The 22,260-nt window shown below is 38.0% G+C and overlaps 2 protein-coding genes across 5 annotated transcripts in view; one reads left to right on the top strand and one right to left on the bottom strand.

Annotated features, from left to right (window-relative positions):
* Window positions 1-343: 343 nt before the first annotated feature.
* cfap100 (cilia and flagella associated protein 100) lies at window positions 344-9,385 on the bottom strand. Of its 2 annotated transcripts, none has more exons than XM_053499311.1 (15): window positions 9,274-9,385; window positions 7,899-7,927; window positions 7,143-7,246; window positions 5,842-6,037; window positions 5,674-5,741; window positions 5,406-5,569; window positions 4,997-5,077; window positions 4,647-4,852; window positions 4,085-4,193; window positions 3,963-3,999; window positions 2,516-2,670; window positions 2,288-2,420; window positions 968-1,170; window positions 770-863; window positions 344-639 (listed from the first exon to the last, which is right to left on the bottom strand). In XM_053499311.1, exons 2-15 carry the CDS (start codon window positions 7,924-7,926, stop codon window positions 526-528), a joined length of 1,692 nt encoding a protein of 563 aa, XP_053355286.1. In that variant the 5' UTR covers window position 7,927; window positions 9,274-9,385; the 3' UTR covers window positions 344-525. The 2 variants fall into 2 exon arrangements, with proteins under 2 accessions (XP_053355286.1, XP_053355287.1); XM_053499312.1 differs by having other exon boundaries at window positions 3,963-3,996.
* Window positions 9,386-17,056: 7,671 nt separating this feature from the next.
* The window catches only part of LOC128526875 (Krueppel-like factor 15), a 28,992-nt gene continuing 23,788 nt past the window's right edge, over window positions 17,057-22,260 (top strand). For all 3 annotated transcript variants that reach the window (XM_053499072.1, XM_053499071.1, XM_053499070.1), the window contains exons 1-2: window positions 17,057-17,201; window positions 19,258-20,765. In XM_053499072.1, coding sequence (XP_053355047.1) covers window positions 19,441-20,765 — 1,325 coding nt within the window. In that variant the 5' untranslated portion in view covers window positions 17,057-17,201; window positions 19,258-19,440. The remainder of the gene's footprint in view (window positions 17,202-19,257; window positions 20,766-22,260) is intronic.

Below are 22,260 nucleotides of genomic sequence, written 5' to 3'. Positions count from 1 at the left end.
GCATTGGACTACGGTTCGGAAGATCCCAGGTTCAAACCCCACAACCACCAAGTTGCCACTGTTGGGCCCTTGAGCAAGGCCCTTAACCCTCAACTGCTCATATGTGTAATCAGATAAAAATGAAAGTCGCTCTGGATAAGAGCGTCTGCCAAATGCCTAAATGTAAATGTAAATGTATTGGTCATGAGCTATTATTAAGCAGCAGTTAAGGCATGTTGTGTGTGTGTTTTTTTTTTTGTTTTTTTTTTACTTTTGAGATTCTAATTATTTTAAGAACAATGTCACTGCATAAGCACTTATATATATTGCAGTATATTTCTGAGAATATCTTTTAAGAACCAGACTAAAGTTTTTTTTTTTTTTTTTTACACAATATTTTTATTGTTTCCGTACTAATTGTTATGCAATGGCCAGTGCACCTCTACTGCTTTCCAGAGACAACTAAACATTAAGGGCCTAAGATATAATCATCTGTCCCTAACTGGCAGGGTGGCATGATGGAGTCATTACTAAACATCAAATGCCTCAAGTGAAGAAGTAAAGGTATTTCTCCCTTTCCTCGTCTGTGATATCACTTTGATCTTTGTTCTTGAGTTTACGCACAGGAGGCTGGGAACGAGGCATCAGCTTTTTACCAGCCTGGAAAAAGAGTAAGGGAAGGGTTAGCTTTTAGGAGTTTATTGTTCATTCATATTGTTAACATCTTGTTAAGGTTATTCCTATATAATCTTTTTTAACACTGTATCTAAATAATTTGGCCTTGTCTTACTGTTCGCTTGATCTCAGCTTGAGCTCTCTCCATGGCTTTCTTTATCCTCTCTTCCTGGTGCTGCTTCTGCAGAGTAAGCTTCTCATCTCGCAGTCTACAAAAAAAATGAATACTGGTATGCAGATGCTTGGTAGGTGACTAACTTAGTAAAGCTGGTGTAAAATTGGTTAATTATGTAAAAATGTTTATTAGTCAGACCTGAGCCTCCTCTCCTTTTCCTTTGCTTTCTTAGCCATAGCAAGACGATCAGGGGGAATCAGCTCCATGGTACCCAGCAGATCACTTAGCCGGCTCTCCATGGCCATCAACATCTGCAACGTGCTCAGGTTGGCTCCACTGTCTTCAATGCAGCTGTGGTAGACCTCCTTTACTTTTTGGCCCAAACAATTTAGAATGCACTCCTAAAAAGGTAAAGGGAGGCATGGTACCAAAGCAGTTAAAAATTTTATGCAGTGTGTTAAGTTTTTATGTTAAAGAGTGATTTTGCCTGTGGAATATTTGTTGGTGCCAGACAGGCTGGTTTGAGTATTTCTTTAAATGTTAATTTCCTGTAATTTTCATAAAACCAGAAAATTAAGTGAGAAATTTTATTCTTTACTTAGAATAAAGAATGGAATAAAGAACAGGGTGAGTGGTAGTTCTGTAGATGGCAATGCCTTGTTAATAATTAAGGTCAAAAGAAAAAGCCAGACAGATTTAAGCTGACAAAAATGTGAGCAGAAGAGCATCTCAAAATGCACAACTCATTGGTGCAGATAGGTTACAGCAGCAGAATACCAGGTTCTATTATTTTAAAACAAGAACGGAACACTGAGGCTGCATTGGACACAGGCTTATGCTGTACTGTTGAGGACTGGAAAAACGTAGACTGGCCTAACAAATCAGGATATCTGCTGAGGACGAACAACAATTTATGGGTCCAAACTGCCTTATGTCAGCGGGCCAGGCTGGTGGGGAATATGTTCTTGCCTCACTTTTTCAATCAATCATCATTTTTTGAGTATTACTGCTGACCAGATACACCACTTCATGGCTACAATTTACCATGTTCTAATAGCTTCTTCCAGCAGGATGATGCATCATGTCACAAAGCAAAGTAATCTCACACTGGTTTCATGAACATGACAATGAGTTTATTGCGCTTAAGTGGCCTTCACGGCCACTAGATCTGAAACCAAAATAACCCCTTTGACACGTGGTAAAGTGAGAGATTCACAAAAACAAAAAATAATAAATGAAAAACTGCAGAAATTGCATGATGCAGCATGGACCAGGTTGTCAAAAAGATTGTGGAATCTGTGCTATGCAGATCTGAGGACCTTTTAGAGCAAATGCCCTCATATAATTTTCCTAATAAAGTGCTGTGTAAGTGTGCAGTTGATATACCCTGTGACCTGTGGTCTGAAGATTTTATAACAAATAAATGAGGTACACCTTGTCGTAAAAAGTTACTGTAAGTTATTTTTTTATAAAGATTGTAAAATCGAAGAGATATCACAGTTAGAGTATTTTCCTTACCTCCTCTGCTTTGTTCTTTCCAAAGTCAAAGAACCTGGTGTTGAGCTCCAATTCTGCAGTTTTCACTTTTTCTCTCTTAATAGTCTCTGTCATTGCATCAATCTGCTGTTTCAGGTGATTGGCTTCTTGTTCACTGTATGCAAAAATTCATATAAATAGAGATGTAAATTTCAGCTTGATTCTTATTTTCTGTATTACAGCCACATTGGACGATACAAACATGATTACATATTTTTGTGTGTCTGTTCCATGGTCTGTCTGAATTCGTCCAGGCTCTCCTCAGTCTCCTGAGAGTTTTGTATCAGAGAGAGGTTCTGTTCCTCCAGTTCACTGAGCAGGTCCAGCAGCTGTTGAGGCTCTGTGAAGTACAGCTCTGGCTCCTCCTACAGGAAGCACAGCACAGTTTTTAAGAATAATTCTTCTCACATGAATCAGTTCTGACTCTGATCTAATACTATTGATCCCCAGATAAGTTGGAGATGCACTTAACATTTAGATATACATTATGATAAAAAAAAAAAGCTGTAACCTGGGAAAGTTTTTCAATAACATAATCACAAGCTACTTTTTTGCAGTATTAACATTAAGGGAGCGAATAGTGGATTTGATGAGGGACTGGTTGTTTATAGGTGCTATAAGTGCAAATTATGGGCCTGCATCAAGAAAACAACTAAGGAGATTGCTGGAATTGAGATGAGAACTGTTCAACACATTATTAAACCCTGAAAAGATAGTGCTGAACATGCCGGCCTGTGGAAGAAATGAGGTTAAAACAAAAATCATGAAGATCACTTAAATATATGGTGAAGTTGCATCCTATAAAATCAGCAGTAGGAAGCTACACATATGCTGCTATGTTTAATAGTAAAAGTAAATGCATGTACAAACACACATTGTGACAAGAACTCACGTGATTGGACTAAACAGCTGTGTGGCCATAGGATAACCACTACTTAGTGAGACAAATCAGAAAACAGACTTAAATTTCCTAAGGAGCAAAAAAATTTTACTTTAGAGCAATGGTAGAAGAAGAAGTGAAGCGCATGAGGCTATGTGCCCATCATTCATATACAGTGACTGCACACTGTGCAAGCCTCTGGAGGCAGTGATATAACCAGGGGTTTCTTTAGTTGGTCAGTTCTAGGCTTTGCATTGTTGTGTGCCAATAAAATTAAGTCAACTAATGACCTGAATGTTTTGAATGACCAGGTTTGTATAATGAACTGATTTTTTTCTCAGATTGTGAAAGAGTGGTTCTGGGAACGTGAGGAATTGTTATCACACATTATCTGGCCACCACATTGTGTGCTTCAATCCAAGCTAAAGACAATATTCAAATATTTATAGATTATTTGAGTGCGCCTTTGACCTTAAAATACATGTATACAGTATAAACAGTGAATAAAACATGGCATAACATACCGTACCACCTTTGGGTGGTAACTGTGCTCCATGCAAGACCACAGAACCCATTTTTATTTTTTTTCCAACAACATTTACTTGTAGCTTTAAATAATAGTATGTCTTACTAATAAGTAACAACCGTATATTAACAGTAAATTATTTTTATATTTAATATACACAAATATTGTGTTACAAACACAAAAATGTATTTTCTCTTTAAACATGTATTACAAATGAATAAGCAGTTAGTTTGGATATAATTTACACTGACCTCATATTCTGAAGTATCACTTTCAGATGCAGAGCTACTACAAACACAACAAAAGTTCAGTTACGCATCAGTTAAACTCATATACTTCACATGCACATTATTTACGTGTGAGCTGTACAAACATTTCGCCACTGTGAGAATTTGACTTCATGCTGTGTCTGGAAGGAACCTGGGCATCACGAAGAGGAGGCAGCTCTCGGGAAACAGGACTCCTCTTCTCTCTACTTGTATCTGTGTTTTAGACGGGAAAAGAGTGGGTCATAAAATATGGAACAAATCCTGGGATTAAACTGTAATTGGTGTGAGAGAAGAGGATGCAGAGGATAGGGTTAGATGGAGGCAGATGATTCGCTGTGGCGAAAGACAAAGAAGACATTGTACTGTATATGTTTATGCATTATTATAATAATGTTTCATTCATTGTCAGTATAGTTTATTGAACAATGCTTTACAATAATTAATTATTTTGCAATTTATAATAATGAACAATAGTTCAAATGCATAATTTTTTTTTTTTTAATGATCTAATTTAGAAACAATAAAATAAACTTTCTCGTTTAAATTTTCAGTTTAAGGTGTTCTGATTAGTTTTTTCTTTGGTTTTGTTGTATTGCTGTATTCGCTTTTTTAGAGGCAGTTGCAATTACCATATAATCACGGTCCAAAAAAGTGGTGAATACTTACCTCTTTCAGACTGACTGGTCTTTTTTCCTTTGTCTGTCTCTCTGCTCTTTCCCTCCTGGTCTCCCTTGCTGATGACAGAGGTGGGTTTAATGTGGCTTTTCTTCTTTTCTCTCTGTTTCTCCTGCCACTCGGGAGGAGAAAGCTTAAAGAGAAAGTCCCGGTAGAGTTTGTACTCCTGCAGTGTGTCCTCAAGCTTGGAAATGTTGCTGAGTGGAAGATTAAATAACAGGGGTGAATAAGGATTGAACTGAAGAATCATGGCAGTTTTCTATAATAAAAATAGCTTAGTCAAATATATATGAATTATCATTTTAACATTAAGCCATTAATAGTGTTATTAGTGCACATACCTTTTGATGGCCACCATCTTAGCTGTAGCCTTCCTGATCTCAGCTAATTTCTCCTGCTTTGCTTTGCTCTCCTGCTCAGCACTAGGACCATAACATAGCAGAAACATAACATTCATTTGTTGGTGATCCTCAAAGGCTAATCCCTCAAAGAGATCTCGGCTAATTGTGCATATTTTAGTGTATTGTGTGTTTTTCCAAGATTCTGAGTCTACAGTCTACCCTACCATCTGATGGTTTTTGTCTTTCACTCTTCAGTTATTGAATTCCTTAAACATCCTTTCTATTTACAGTTGTTGGGTTCCATTGGGCAGACAGTTACTGTCTTTTAAACAAGGTAAATAAATAAAGTTTTTTTGGTTTGTGAGACATGCAGTTCTCTTCATCTGTGTGTTTTGTGTGAGTGCCTTACATTCTGATGGCTTCCATTGAATTCTTGTCATTTTCTTTAAGAAATGTGTCAAACAAAGCAACATCATCCTCCAGCAGCTTTTCAGCTTTAGCCAATTTTTTCTCTTCACGACTTGCCCGCTGCTCTAGCTGTTCAATCTCTTCTCTCTTTACTGCCACAGCATACTTGAAGCGAGAGAGGGAGAGAGATGGTAGGCATGAAAAGGACAGAAGCATGCTGGACAGACAATGTGCACTGTACTGTATTTGTGGGTGAACACAAATTGTACCTCTATGTAGAACATCTCTCGTTTCTTGCTAATGAACTCCCGTATGCTCTCTTTTTCAATGTTACGATCTGTGATGGAAATTTATACAGAATACCTTTTTCTGTTCAGTGTACAGTGTATTACAGTATATATTTTTTTTATTCCTTTATTTTTACATTTCTGGCTCACCTTTCAACAGAATCATTTTGGATGCTGAGGCATTTTGTGGAAGCTGGAGCTCAGTCTGTGATCGGTCAGTAGTGCCCTCTTCCTCCTTTTCCATGCCATCTCTTAGTTTCTTCCTCAGCTCTAACTGTTTGGCCTTTATTCTGCCTGAGTATGTCTTTTTTTCATGGACAGAAAGACTCTGATCCCTCTGATATTCCTGCACACGAGTGCAAAATTTCTACATGTACTAATATAGATTTCTCTTTTCACAAAACTCACAGAGGTTACGTAAGTAAAAAAAAAAAAAGAAAAGCAGGCTTTGTTAAAAGTAAAGACATTAAAATCATTTGCTTAAAAAATGTTTATATTTTGAATTACATGACTAAGGCTGCTCTTTTGAAAGTGTGGCTTTATGGGGTTTTGTACAAGTACAGTAAGTGCATTCGCTAGAAAGTGAAATCTAAATATAATGGGGAAATAAGTTTGCAAATATTTTTATTTCTAATTAATGTGTTACATAACAGTTTTGAATGATTTAAATGCAAGAGGTATTGTACTCAAAGATGTGCTTGGTCTGAAAGAGAATTGCAAATGTAGAATCAGTGCAGTAGCTGTAGGCGATATTATAATTGCGATCATGAACTGCTTATTCTTGTAGTTGCATCACTTTGCCAATATAAATTAAAATTAATGTGTGAGATAGTAAGGTTTTCCTGTCCTGTCTCGTGGAAAGACTTAAGACCATTTCGCATATAAAGCATTGTTTTATATGCTAAGCGTAAATTTTATTCAATGCATTCCCTCCTTTTAAAATGTTCGTGTACTGTAACATTTATTAGAGATCTGCTTATAACTTTTATTATAATTATTAATACAATTTTTAAGGACACTTAGATAAGCAGTTTAAGTAAGAATCACTGAGCTCCAGAGTATTGGAGAATTGTCAAGAAGTGTTGTCTACAGGAAAGTCTCATTATTTAATGAAAAAAAATAACATTATAACGAAAAGGGTGTATAATGGTCAAATATTAGTCTTATAACCATAAAATAAAATAAAAAGCATATAAGACTGAACAATGTAAGTTATAATAATACCATATATAAAACTTTTATTTAACCAAAAATATCTTACTATAACTGGCAAATTTAGTTATTAATTTAATGTGGATTTGAGAACAAGTATTTGCAGTTATGTGAGGTGGATATTACAGTATTAAATTAACACCAAGCCAACTAGATATAAGGATAAGCTTGAATTTAACATTAAAAAAAAATCCACAGCAGTGATTTTCCTGTGTATTTTCCTGTGCATATACACATACTTGTTTCCTCCGAGCTTTCTCTGTCTCTCTAAAGTTGAAGATGATGCTATCTTCAGGCATCGTAAACGGGTTCTGCTCTGTCTTGTTCCCATCACGACCATCCTCTGCAATGGTTTAATTTTTTGTCAGAGTAAACATTTAAGTCAGATTAAACATTTATTAAAGAGTCAATTCAGTATTTTAAGGTAGTATCACTTGTCCCAGGGTAATTACAGGCCATGATTTACTTTTAATGAAATGACACAATTTACAGGTCCATAAATATTTTTATATTTTTTGGGAAGGAAGCTGCTGTCCAAATACTTATGGGCCTGGCATTACAAGTATATGATCGGTTTATATGAGTTATGAGGCTGTGGCACAATTTTGATCCTGAACTTGCGCAATCTCAAAAATGTTGGTATCCAGGTTGCTGCTAACTGGTGAGAAATCATAGCAGTCAAGGACATAGCAGTTCTTGATAATTTGCATAGTAAATTAAGAGGTAGATAGAAAGGCATTGTAACACATTAATATTGTGAGTTAATGTTTAAACTACCATATTTGAAATGGAATTGCTTGTAGTGGACGGAGTTCACAAGTCTTGAGAGTTGAACCACCAAAAGATGTTAAGAATTTCAACCCAAGCCAATCTGGTATACTTTAGTAAAAACTTCTGAAATCTGAGAGAGCCTCTAATGTTTGAAGCTTTATGGTCGATATGCCATGTGTTTCTTGCTTTACAAAAATACATGCATAAGTCATCAGAATCATTACCTTTTACTAAAGACACGGCTGATAGCATTCTGCAAAAGAGAGTTATAGTGAGATTAAGATCAGCATTCATACCGTATTTTAGTCTTTGCCAAAGCACTTGACAAATATACTTCACTCAACGCCTCATTTCGAGATCACAGAAAAATGACAGATGCTCACACTAAATACACCCAAATTTGCCATTGTAAAGCGTTAATAAATAAGATAGATATTTACTGTATATTTACATATTAGTTGGAGGTAATTTTTGTGCACTGAGCATGAATACAATCAATGTGAATTTAAAGTGGAACTTTATACTCATTGTCAAAAAACACTAACAATGGTAAATAACCATTGCTTTATTTTAGACTTATATATATATATATATATCAGTATCAATATATCTAGTCAATCTAACAAAAAGAAATGGCAATACCATAGTGTCTTATTCTCCTACGGTAATAGAACTTCCTACAGATGTGTTGTACATTACGTGTATTAATATTTCAGCATTGTTGAATGCTAAGTTCTGATTGGTCACACACAAACAGGTCTCTTATTAACAGTTAACTTCTCATTACATCACAGGGCCCAGGTGCACATACACTGCAAACACCATTCAGCCTTTGGACTATAGGGGGGAAACAAGAATACCTGGATGAAACCCTGCAAACAAAACACATAAATAAATCCCATGAACAGGTTTGAACCTCCAACCCTGGACATGAGAGGCTAACCACTGAGCCACCATTACCCTCTCAAGAGAGAGTCGAGAGAACGAAACAAGGGAGACTGGTGAGACAATGACTGTTAAACTTAGGGATCACCAAGCATAGGAAGGGGATTTTTGGTGGTTTATATTTCCATATATTTACTCACACACTCATTGTCTATACCGCTGTATACAGGGTCGTAGGGGGCCTGAAGCCTATCCCAGGAGACTTGAGGCAGGGTACATCCCGGATGGAGTGCCAATCCCTCGCAAGGCATACAATCACTCACATGCTCATTCACACACTGGAGATGCCAATTAGCCTAAACTGTATGTCTTTGGACTGTGAGAGGAAACCATAGCACCTGGAAGAAACCCATCAAGCATGAGGAGAACAGGCAAACTTTTATCCCACAGTCAAAATGCACACAGAGCTGATGTGGGAATCGAACCCGAACCCTGGAGGTGCAAGCGACAGTGTTAACCACTAGACCACTGTGTAGCCTAGTTCCATTTATTATATGAATAAATAAATACATAAATATTTCGTCCCTTGTTTAAATAAATTATCACTGACATGATAAGAAAAATGACAAGAAGTGAATGGAAATAGGCCTACATTTCATTCTGAGTGATCTCAATAACTATCAATGTGTGGACGATTGTATGTAACACACTTACCTTAGGTAGAATTCTCTCTGTTACGATGGAGGACTGAAGCAAAAACAAAAAGAATTTCTCAGTATTACCTTAAAACACTTTACTCTCAACTTTAATTCTCTCGAAACGACTGAGGCTGTTTCCGCGTTTGCGTTCTGTTTCCATAGCCACCGAATTCGCTCGCTTTCACCTGTAACCAGCAGGGGGTGCTATGTCCCAACCAACAAAGCCTTCAGCCTTCTCAGTCTAAAGATGAAATCCCTCTTTTTCCTCTTAGTGCTATAATAAACTAGTGACAGATGTCAATTTATCCACGCATTTCATTAACACACTCAGATGCCGTGTTGAAGTATTTTATCATGCCTTCCTAAATGTGTGTAGGAGTGGGCAAACAAAACCATTTTTGCTTTTAACACAACACTACACACTTACTTTATATGCAATGCAAAAATGTATTCAATTGTAAAGCCAAATGGTGTTTGATAGAGACTCCTTACTCACTCGTTGTCTATACCACTTTATACTGTATACGGAGTTGCAGGGGGAGCCTGGAGCCTAGTCCAGAAGACTTAGGACACGAGGGACACCCTGGACGGGTTGCCGATCCATCACAGGGCACACACACCTACGTACAATCACACACTTATTCACACACTACGGGCAATTTGGGAATGCCAATTAGCATAATCTGCATGGACTAATCTGGACTATGGCAGGAAACCCCAAGGAGAACCTGAAGGAAACCACTAAACACGGGGAGAACATGCAAACTCCATGCACACAGACTTTGAGGTGAGCCTTGGACCCGAACGCTGGATGTGCAAGTCAAGAGTGCTGACTACTTCTATCCTCGCCAATTACCTTTTTCTGGTATCCACTAGGCAAAGGGAGGACTGCGGGACATCTTCAAGATCATACAAAGTAGAGACTTACTGTGAATGTTTTTCTGGACACATTACAATAATAAAAATGTTCACACCCCAAATGCATTTAGGAATATTTTCAACCATCATACTGAAGTTCAGTCACTTTTAGGGCATCTTTACAGAGTTATAAGTAATATTTTATTTTCCATTCTACACATTTGCTACAGGTGGAAAGGTAGTGTAGTGGTTAGCATTGTTGCCTTGCATCTTCAGGGTCTAGGTTTGATTCCCAGCCAGATTTAATTCCTGTCTCTGTGTGCATGGGGTTTGCATGTTCTCCACGTGCTTGGTGGATTTCCTCCCGGTACTCCGGTTTCCTCCCACAGTCGAAAGACATGCAGATTAGGCTAATTGGTGTTCCCAAATTGCCCATAGTGTGTAAATTTTCACTTTTCATGCATATTTGCACAGCCATTGCCACTTTATATATATATACCTTTTTTCCCCTATATTCCTATATTTCTATATTTTGTAATATTTTTATTATGCCCTTATTTGTACAGTTTATTTTACTAGTTAAATTTATTTTCTTTCGTATTTCTTTTTATTAATATTTATTCCTTATATATAGCTTTTATTTTCTTTTTAAGGTCACTGGCGGTCGTACAAGCATTTCACTGCATATCGTACTGTGTATGACTGTGTATGTGACAAATGAAATTTGAATTTGAATTTGATTTGATAAATGTGTGTGTGCCCTGCGATGGATTGGCACCCTGTTCAGGGTGTACCCTGCCTCGTGCCCTAAGTGGCACAAGATTGAACAAGATTTTTGTTCATGTCAAAAATCTTGGGGTGATTCTGGAGACAGACTACAGTAAATCAGCATACTATCATCTTAAAAACATTGCAAGAATTTGATGTTTTTTTCCAATCAAGACTTGGAGAAACTTGTCCATGCCTTTATCACCAGCAGGGTGGATTATTGTAATGGTCTCCTCACCGGCCTTCCCAAGAAGACCATTAGACAGCTGCAGCTCATCCAGAACGCTGCTGCCAGGACTCTGACTAGAACCAGAAAATCTAAGCACATCACACCAGTCCTCAGGCCCTTGCACTGGCTTTCTGTAACATTTAGGATATGTTTTAAAGTACTTTTACTCATTTATAAATCACTCAATGGTCTAGGACCTAAATACATTGCAGATATGCTCATTGAAAATAAACCTACTTTAACAGACCATTCAGATCGTTAGGATCGAGTCAGTTAGAAATACCAAGGGTTCACAGAAAACAAGGGGAGTCCGCGTTTAGCCATTATGCTGCCCACAGTTGGAACCAGCTTCCAGATCAGATGTGCTAAAACATTAGTCACATTTAAATCGAGGATTTATTGAATGAGCACTGTGCCACGTCCGAAATGACTGCACTGTATTTTATGTTTACCTTACATTTTTTAAGTTTTAAAACCATTTTTATTTTAAATCAAATTTATATAATTTTAAAGGTTTTACTGCTATTATTTGCTATCTCTTTTTATAATTATTTTCTTCTCTTTTATGCAAAGCACTTTGAATTACCATTGTGTATGTGCTATACAAATAAACTTGCCTAGCCTTTCCTTGCCTAAGTCTCCTGGGATAGACTCCGCGACTCTGAATACAGGATAAAGCGGTATAGACAATAAGGGGGTGAGTGACATATCTACATATCACCCAAAGTCCAGTCTACATGCCCACTGGACAGTGTACAGTACTGTATGTGATCACAGTTGATATTGCCTAATATAAATCACTAAGGACAGAAATAGTCTTAAATAAAATAAATTCCTATTGGTGCAGTGACTCTAGTATAAAGTAGAATTATTATTATTATACATTTTAATACCTATAATACCACAAGTTATGCTGCTATAAATTAATGACAGTTACGTGCAGAAAAACCAGTCACATATTAATAATTAATATGCACCACTCTACACACCAAAGCTGCTTGTCTTACTGTCAATTTGCCTTTTAATAAGTTAGGCTTGTTATGCTGCTTTGATAACATCCCTAAATAGCTGCTCACCTCAATGTTTACTGCAACATATATATATATATATACATATGGTCATGTGCATTTTGGGCATGCCCTCAAGATCATGTGCAAACATGCACAAATATGTGAAGATTGCTCTATTAACCATATACTGATTTATGCAATACTGATTTAGAAAGCAGTCTTTTAAAGATGACACAGTGCCAGGCCAAGGTCAACTGATGACTGAAGACCACTGATGAGTGCGGACTGAATTTTCCCCCTACTTTTTGTAAATGTAATGTCATTACTAGTAAAGCAAAGTAAAAAGCAAAGTAAATAAAAGTTAAACTTATTACAGCCGGACAAAACATCATGTTCATATCTAAAATGTTTTATAATTAAAATAAAATTGACTTGGAGATATACCAACATCAGGGGATGTACCTTTCCCCAAATTCGACTAAATATTAGTTTTGTTAGATGAAAAACCTTTTAGATTCTTTTTTTTTCATGAAATTGTTTCACATGATGCAAAGTCCCAGTGTAGTTCTGTTGCCATAATTTCATGCAGAGTCAGATTTTGGCCTTGTAGGTGGTTTACTCTTATAGTCTCCTGTGAATATATATAATAATCTAAACAGGGAATGTGTGTGATGGATGTGTGCATAAATGATGATGATTATAGCCAGCATTTTATGCATTTTTTAGTACTTAAATGTACTGCAAAGCAACCCACAACAGGCTTGTGTTAATTGAAGCATTTATTTCTGAGATTGCGTGGGCTGAAATAAAATGACTTTGTTTACTTCATATGATCACACAAGTGAGTTTGCAGTTGTTTCATAGTTGATAAGTGCACGCGTTGATGTTTCTCACATGTGATTACTTATTGCATGATGTGCTGCAGATTACCTAAATGCTTCCAACGTGTCAGGTGTTTTCCTTCATCGTATACAACTCCAGCCACTTGCACAGCAACATGCTTCATACATCATTACACTTAAATAAACAGGCAATGTGCTGCTTGCTTACTCACAGGAAAGAGAAGGATCTTTTTCTAATGAGCAAGAATGGTGGCTAAGAGACCTTGAGCAGTTAAACTGCCAAATTCTGGATTTTTTTTCAGAATTTTGAACTTTAAAACGCTCTTTGTATTTATGTATCCTTGGAACAACTTAATGCATTGCCTGAACTGATTTTAAAGTGCCTTTGCCACTCTTTCCATGTTGAAACAGTTAAGCATTTCTACTCCCTGTGCCAGTCGCTATCATTGCTTCACTATGATTAAAAGCATTATAAAGTGTGTTTCAGTGTGTGTCTGTGTGTAACTAGGGCAAAAGGCAACAGTTTAATCCCTGAGATAGACAGTCTGTGATTGCAACGTTTGAGTAAGGGGCCTTTAGCATCTGACCACTGTAATCCCCCATTACTGAGTCCAACAACCCAACACAATCCAGAGTACAACAGCTTGATCTGTTCATTAGAGGGTAACAGCAGGTCATAAGAAAACTAGTGCTAGTGCTCAGAACAGTTAGTTTTTGTATCTTTCTGAGCTGTTTGCGTGCATTATTTGTGTGTGATCAATTAACAAATCGGCATGTTTTATTCACAAGCATTAGCAGCAATGGCAACATTGTGACCTATCTAGCATTGGCACCTTGCACCTCCAGGGTTGCCTACAGTGTATGATTGGATGTGCAAGTGTATGTGATAGTGATCTGCAATTAGTTGGTACCCCATCCAAGATATATGCTGAGTCTCTTGGGATAGGCTCCTGGCCACATGCGGCCCTACACAGGATAAGCGGTATATAAAATGGATAGATGGATTAACCAGAATAGAGTTTACAAGCATGTATTGCATCCAGACAGCACAGTGTACAACAATACTGTTTTTTCTTCCTTAATCTGCTTTGTAGTGTAGTGTGTATTTTTGGTTGGTGTGGAGGAGGCAAAGGTCTAAATTAAAACAGCCTCCTTGTTAATTATGTGGATGTGCATAATTACTACCTTTCCCAGAATAACTTTGAGATGGGATGCCTTTACATTTGTAAAATGGAAAATTAAGCAATTTGTGCACATGCATTTTTAAAGCCTTATTGAGCAGGTTGACCTGTGCCCCCCAAACAAACATGGTGACCCTTTGTAGGATATGTTGTCCTTTCTGCACCATTCTGAAAATAGTACTGTACTATCTGTGCCAACTACAATACTGTTATTTATCTAACAGCTGATGGATTTCATATTTGATTCTCTAAATGTTTAAATCTTCACCTGAATGGGAAAGTTGTCCAAAGTTCCTTTCTAGGATATGTCGAGCATTGTATTTCACTACTAAATACAGTATATTAAAATGCAGCTTTAATAGCACTGTTTCTGGTTCTTATACTGGCACTGATTCTGGTTCTCTGTAATGGTTCTCTGCACACTAGGTCTTTAAAAAGTACATCATGCGATCAGATGACACGTGCAGTGCTGCAATCTAGGAGAGAAGCTGGTGACACTGTGGTGACAGCATAGAGACAGGTGGAGGTCAAAGAACTCATATAGTCTCTGGCCAAGCACGTGGAGCTCTTGCCCTTCTAAACTGATAATACTTTTGTGGAATGAAATTGGAGAGACAACAGGTGACAACAACTTATCAAAGTTATTGCATCCCATACCAATATTTAATTCAAATGCAAACAAATAATTTAAAAATATTTCTTTAAATTATCCACGGTGTCCAGCAACTATTTATTGGGCATTACCTGTGCTTCTCAGATTACACACATATAAAACATGTTGTCCATTCTCATAATATTAATCAAAGAACATTCAATTCAAGCATGACGGGTGGTGGTTTACCACCACGAAAACACATACAGTACATAATCATTTAGGAGTATAATGTTGTTATGCATTGAGGGACTTCCTAGAAATAAACCATACAGTTTGTTTAGTTTGAATGTAGTTGGGCCCATTAGCAACACTGATGGGGAGGATGAGGGAGGCAAAGATGATAATTCAGTTATACATTTCATTATTCTATGGTTGTCAAGTCTCAAAAATAACATTAGATGCATCAGAGAGGTAAATGATAGAAGATCTTCCTAAGATTACCCCCTACAATTCAGCACCTGAACAAACATAACTATATGAATAGTCTATTATAGTTAGGTGTAAAATAAAGTAAAGTATAAAAATTAAGTGCACAAAGTATTTTAAAAAAGCATCTGATAAGATTGTTGGTTAAAATATAATTGTGTTAATGCAGTGTTCAAAAATGCTTTAAATATTTACAAGAACTCAACAGCTTACAATTGTCAGTGATGTCACATCATTCACCCAGATGAGGATGGGTTCCCTGATTGAGTCTGGTTCCTCTCAAGGTTTCTTCCTATTGCCATCTCAGGGAGTTTTTCCTTGCCACCGTCGCCGTCACCCTTGGCTTGCTCATCAGAGACATTTCATTCATCATTCATTCATTTAATTATTATCTAGACACATTTTTCTCACACATACACACTTCCAAATATTTTCTTTTCTTTTCTAAAAAAAAAATATATAAATAAAATAAAATTCTTTAATTTTTGTGAAGCTGCTTTGAGACAATGACCATTGTTAAAAGCGCTATATAAATAAAATTGAATTGAATTGAATTGAAAAGATGTCAGATGTAGTATTCCCTTGTATATAGTCTTCCTTTATTAGACAAAAATGGCAATGATGTGTATTGTCAAAAAATACACTTTGCTTAAAGGTCAGATATCACTGTATGTAGGTTGCTCTTAAAAAGAACTGCTTTAAACAGCTTGGTGTTATTAAACTGCCAATTAATATATGATGTTGCAACAATTACATAATAATTTCAAGCATGAATGGAAGGATTTCAAACACAAGAATGATTGCAGGACACAAACTCAATCACTTGCAATAGCCATTACATTGTTTGGATTAACGCTTCAGTCGGTAAACTTGAAGTTGGTGGCACAGTGACTTAGTGGTTAGCAATGTCGCCCTATACCTCCAAGGTCTTGGGAGGGTGCATGGAGTTTGTATGTTGTTCCAATGCTTGGTGGGTTTCCTCCGGGTACTCTGGGGCCCTCATCGGTCCAAAGACATGTTGATGCCTAATTAGCATTTGCAAATTGCCAGTAGTTTGAATGAGCATGCGAGTGTGTGTGTGCCCTGCAATGAAATGGCATCCTGTCCATTGTGTACCCTGCCTCGTGCCCTACATCTCCTGGGACAGACGTCAGGTCCTTCATATACAGGATAAAACGCTATAAATGATGAGTGGGTATATTATCATGTGGATAAACCTAAAAATAAATACATAAAGGAGAATTTTATGCTTGAAAAAAGTGGTTAAGCTTCTCTGTAACTATTTTGGAAAAAACATTGTTTGTTTAGTCTTAAAAAAATCTTTGAATCTTTAAATGATTTACACATTTTTGATTATTTTGGAATTTGTGTTATTCTAAGGAAAATATTTGGGGACATTTGTGGACACAAAATTGGGGACATATTTTAGGAAGGTTCCAGTTGTTCATTTTCTTGAGGCCTGACAATATATCTGTGTTGTTTGTGTGCATAACTGTAACTGTATCTTACAAACGTGCTATATTGTTGCTTTTAAACAGCCATCTTTTTGGACTGGTGCCCGCAGTTTTCCCTTCAGCATCGTTCAGATAAAGACGGGAAGGAAAAGCTGGAAGTGGCATGTTCCGCTTCTCAGAGTCCACGCGCCCGACACCCAAAACACAACCAGCTCTCGCGCGATGACGCGAACCGCTAAACTCCGCCCTGCGTCCTCGCCAACCAATCAGATCGTGCGTCCTGGACGAGCCCTCGCGCCCTACCTCTCATTCTCGGTCCTGTAACGCGCTTTGTGGTCACGTGTCTCAGACATAGTACAACTACAGTGCCGCGTATCTGGCCAGTAGTGTGTAGCAACACCGCGTGAGGAGGGCTTCAAGGGCAAGTGCGCCAGTTCGGCCATTCTTATCCACAGGAGTAGTGAATATATATATAAAAACACAATCGTTGGCTTTATAAGCGGACTGCTGGAAATAAAGGGGTAAGAGGCTTTACCAAGACTCTTTTTGGATTCTTTGGATTATGTGTGTGTGTGTGTCTTCTGCTTTCGTATGCTGCGGCACGCGCGCACACACACTGGCTTGGACGAAAACATGTTTACGTTGAAGAGCTGGAGGCAGGGGGTATGGGATCGACTTGTGGAATCAACTATTCACATTTCTTTGATGAATTATTGATTAACATGCTATTCGTAAGCAGTGCCATTAAAATAAATCCACGCTGTAATCAATACCCGATATATACATGTGCAAGCTTTTATGTGCACGTTTTAAAATTATATATATGCTGTATATATAAGCAATTAATAATTTAGTACTTAAAGCGATATGCATGGATGTTGGGCGACATGCGTTCCTGTGCAGGCTGAAGAGTGAATAATAAACACGCTTTCTTTACTGTTATTTGTCCAAACGAAGAAGAGGTCATTTAGACTAGCATTGCAATCTCTTGCATGGCTACTGATTGAAGGTAATTTGTTGCGTGTAACCTGAGTGCAGCGCACGCGGGTGACTGAAGCGCTATTAAAAGTGCTGCGCGTGCTCACTGCTCGGCGTGTTGACAGTTTGTGAGTGGCGCGCGCACGGAGGTTACTGTCGGTCACACAGCCAGGCAGAGAAAAACAGACGCTAAAGAGGCGCAGCATGTACGGAGCAATTACTTTTAATCAGCTACATACTCACAGCCTGTTCTCCTGAATTCCACATTCCGATATAAAAAAAAATACGAACAGCATTCATTTAGAAAGTGCTACCTGTCATTCTGTGCAATGGTGTGGAAGGGGTGTGTTATAAGAGTCAAATATCACTGTCACATCACTAACCGTGATGGGTGTGCGTGTACATATGACAGACACACCATATCTCGCATATTTTGTGTAAGACTTCTTGCAACTATTTACAAATCACAGAGGGAAAACCCGAACATTTAATTCCAGATATCTGTATTTACTCTGTCATTCCTTCTACCATCGCCAACTGTAACAGTGTTATTATTAAGCTAATAAATTACCCTGTATTTTGTAAGCTGCTAGTATGGTACGTCGAACAGTCATCGTGTTACCTCGATATCTAACTACAAAACGCTTCCCTCACAGTGTCCGCTGCGTGAGAGAAATTCTCTAACACTGATTTTACAGTGCGCTCGCCCGCCATCTAGCGGCGGAAATAATAACCAAGTGACACATGCTGCGGTTTATTCCGAAGTCTACTTCACTGGGTGATCCCTACTCCCTTCCCCGTTTGAGAATATCGGTGAAGGGACACTTCCCTCGACAAAAGTCCACCATTCGGAACAACCTGCGAAGTCAACAGCACAGACGTCACTTCCTCCGTGAGTTACCATGGTAACATAAGCACCTCGGATAGCTGTCGCTGCTGCTGTGGAAATTTCACACTACGGACATTAAATATTGAATATTTAGCCTATTGGAACCAAAACTGATCATTATAAAACATATGTTATTAAAACGTGTAAAACTCGTAAATATATTATTGAATAATAATAATAATTGATTAAATATGCATGGAGATTTATGTATTTGTTTACAGATCACTAGCCTATATCATACTATGGATTTCTTGATAAAATTATTGTGTCTTATTAATATAATGTCTTCCTCGATACTAATGATAATAAATATATATGTAATTTTTTTAGCTAAAATGTTTTCACACTTCAACAAGAAGCAATGACTTATGGGAAAATTTTCATTCCCTTTTCCGGTGAAGTGAAGACCCATAGTTCAGTTGTTCCCTACATCCTTCGCAGTTTCCTTTGAACTGAACATTTTCGCTCACTGCGGTTAGGAATCAAGCATAACATGACTGAACACCCTGTGAAGTATACGTCACAGTATATTTCAGGCCGATCAGAACGCACCTTAAGTCTTAGCAGCAATAATATTTGTTTTTGTGGTTGACACTTGATTGGTTTTAGTGATTATTTTTACATAACCTAAACATTAAAATGAAATGTCTCATAGTAAAAAAAGGAAAAAGTAGTATTGACATCTGATCCTCTCTCTTCTTTTGGTGTAGGTGCAGCCTGGAACTTGTGGTGTATGTGTGAACCACAATATTTCTTTCCTGCTGTGAGCAAAAACAGCATTCTCACTTTACATGGACTCCATCAGTTCCCCCTAGCCTGAGGAATAGGAATTTACTGTTCACCAATATAGGAGTTTTTTTTTATTAATTTAAAGAAAAGGGGAAATCTAGGGAATGGTGGATCATTTCTTGTCAACTGAAGAGAACTTCCTTTCTTACAGTGGCGTAGACTCTGCCTCACCCGTGGTCTACCATTTATCAGATATGGTGTCAGACTCAGGGAGCTATAAGGTAATGCCTTCACCATTCTCAGAAGACGACCTCAGTGATGCCTCGAGTCTGCGTTCCTGCTCCTCCCCAGATTCCCAAGTCCTTAGTTCAAGCTACAAAAGTACATCAAGCACTGAGAGTCAAGATGGCATCCTCAACTTCCTATTATCCCATACTTCCCTTGGTAGTGGAGGTGGCAACAATGCAGAGGGTAATACTGTAACCTCAACTCCTCTAGCAGGCATCCTCTGGAACTCGCAAATTGACAGCTTGAAGGAAGAGAACTTTGACTTACCAATCTGGTCAACCTCAAACATGGAAGAGGAAACTCCTGAACCTTTCCAGCCAACCCTGGAGGAAATTGAAGAGTTCTTAGAAGAGAACATGAATGGCTTGGTGTCTCTCAAGCATGAGGGTAACTCACACCTTGGACTGGAGTTGGAGCTGGACCTCGGATTGGGAACAGGTTTGGTGGTCATGGAAGAGTCTTCATCAAGGGTGCCAGAGACAAGCACAATTGGATCTCAGCATCATTCTAATCAAACTTTGTCAGTAGTTAAGCTTCCATCAAACTTCAGAGTGGATAATGAGACCAAAAGCACAGATAGTATTCCAAGTAATCAAGACCCAAGCATGCAGGCACAGGATGTAATAAAGAAGGAGACACAAAGTAGTTCTGTCCCCACTGAGAACAGCACTTCCACCAATCCCAGCAGTGGTGAAAGCGGGATGCCTGTAATTCTTCAAATCCAACCACTTCAGATCAAACAGGAGAATCAGGGCCCCAGTGGGGCTGCAACTCCTCCCTCAACAACTCAGTCCCCTAACCCAAGCACAGACATAAAAATTGCTCAACTGCTTGTTAACATCCAGGGACAGACCTTTGCACTAGTCCCTCAGTTTCTACCCTCTGCCACCAATTCATCTTCACCAACTGCCAGGCTCAACAGCACATCTAAGTTTGTGCGGATAGCGCCCGTACCAATCGCAGCAAAACCTGTGGGTAGTGGAGGGGATGCTCTTAATTTGGGCGGGTTCCAAGGTGGTCTCCTAGTCGGAGGAGCGCAGAAGTTCCAGAAGAATCCAATGGCCGATCTCATCAAAATGCACAAGTGCAACTTTCCAGGCTGTGCCAAGATGTACACCAAGAGTAGCCACCTTAAAGCTCACCTGAGGAGACATACTGGAGAGAAGCCATTTGCCTGTAACTGGCCTGGCTGTGTATGGAAGTGAGTGTGTGTTTATGTCCACTGTCTGGTCCCTTCCTATGGCAAGAAGTGCGGTATAGAAATGGGTGGAGATTTATTGTCATTCTAAAACATAGGCAGGTGTCTGGGTAAACTATAGGAACAGGTTTCATTATTGTTCTTATTATAATAATAAATAGTAATTGGTCTGTTTTAACATTTACTGACAATCTCAGACAGTTAATAAAATAATAAAATTAATAAAATAAATAATAATGACCGCCAATTTCCCTGTTGGTGAATATGAAAGAGAACCCAGCAGATAAACATTTATATTAAATATAGATCTAACGGAGGAGGAGGTGGCTGGAACAATTGGTAAATAGTACACAGATATATTGTTAAATAGATATATATATAGTGTGAAGTACAAAAGAGAAATATGACATGACACTGACAGGCACTTCCCCGTAGAGTGTAAAATGAAACAGGACACACAGCATGTGGTTCCAAGTCACATGTGTTTTTAAGTCTTGCCAAGAATGAACAGCTATGCTTTGTGTGTAATAGATCTATTGTCTTTGTTGTTGTCCATGTGTTTAGAGTCAGGGTGTGTTGTTGAAACAGTAATAGAGTCAAGCAGAAGAGGGTTACACCCAATCCCAAGCAATAGGACTACAGTAATGAGAATGGTTTAACAGAAAAACAAAGACCAATTTAGCAAACAACAGGCACACTTTATTTTATAATATCTTGATTGAAGAAACGTTATTAAGAATCAGCCATTTACATATTCCTGTAGGGTATTATGATTGGATTGTAATTTGCCTGCTGTTCTCAACAAAATTACAATTGCAATTGACATGATGTTAAAAGATTTCAGAGAACCTTGGGAAAATGTTATAGGTCATAAAACTGGAGTTCATAATAGCCTTCCTCCCCAATCTAAGCAGAAATGCATGAACAAAAAATATTTTTGAATAGAGGAACTGGCCATGTGTGGTTTATGCTATTAGCAATATGAATGTTCGACTGCTTAGATACTCAACAGATCTATCACATTACATATACAGACCATATAGAATTTTTTTTTTTGTTAGTTTGATAGAAATACTCTAGAAAATGTCCATTGTTGTTAAATATGGCTCTTTAATTATTATTTAATTTAAACACCAGGACATCAGACACATGTGTAGCAGAAACGACTGTACCTTAAGTCTCTTTCTTTTTGAGAGAAAAGTGGGCTTTTAAGTTTTTTATTATTTAGAAAGTTGGAATCTGACTGGAACAATAGGAACTCAGCAGTTCAACAACCACCCCCCCCCCCCCTCTCCCTACCTCGCTACAGTAGCAACCTGGCAGCAAGCCTGGTCCAACAAGAACCAACCATGAGAACTCCAACACTATTTCAACATACACCCACACACACGCCAGGCCTGTTTGTCTGTTAATAGCTACCGCATCTCTTATTGTCAATATTTTACACGGTTGCATAATTAGAGCTGGTTAACTAACAAACTTCACAGCTGCTAGGTGT

The sequence above is a fragment of the Clarias gariepinus genome, chromosome 6 (assembly GCF_024256425.1).
Source record: "Clarias gariepinus isolate MV-2021 ecotype Netherlands chromosome 6, CGAR_prim_01v2, whole genome shotgun sequence".
NCBI lineage: Eukaryota > Metazoa > Chordata > Actinopteri > Siluriformes > Clariidae > Clarias > Clarias gariepinus.
This window is presented reverse-complemented; position numbering and strand designations above follow the sequence as displayed.

Coding starts and splice junctions, on each gene's coding strand:
- cfap100 (XM_053499311.1), bottom strand. CDS start 7,926: ATGCTATCAGCCGTGTCTTTAGTAAAAG. Junction 6,038..7,142: donor AGAAAGCTCGGAGGAAACAA/GTATGTGTATAT, acceptor ACTCGTGTGCAG/GAATATCAGAGGGATCAGAG. Junction 5,570..5,673: donor GAGAGATGTTCTACATAGAG/GTACAATTTGTG, acceptor TCTCGCTTCAAG/TATGCTGTGGCAGTAAAGAG.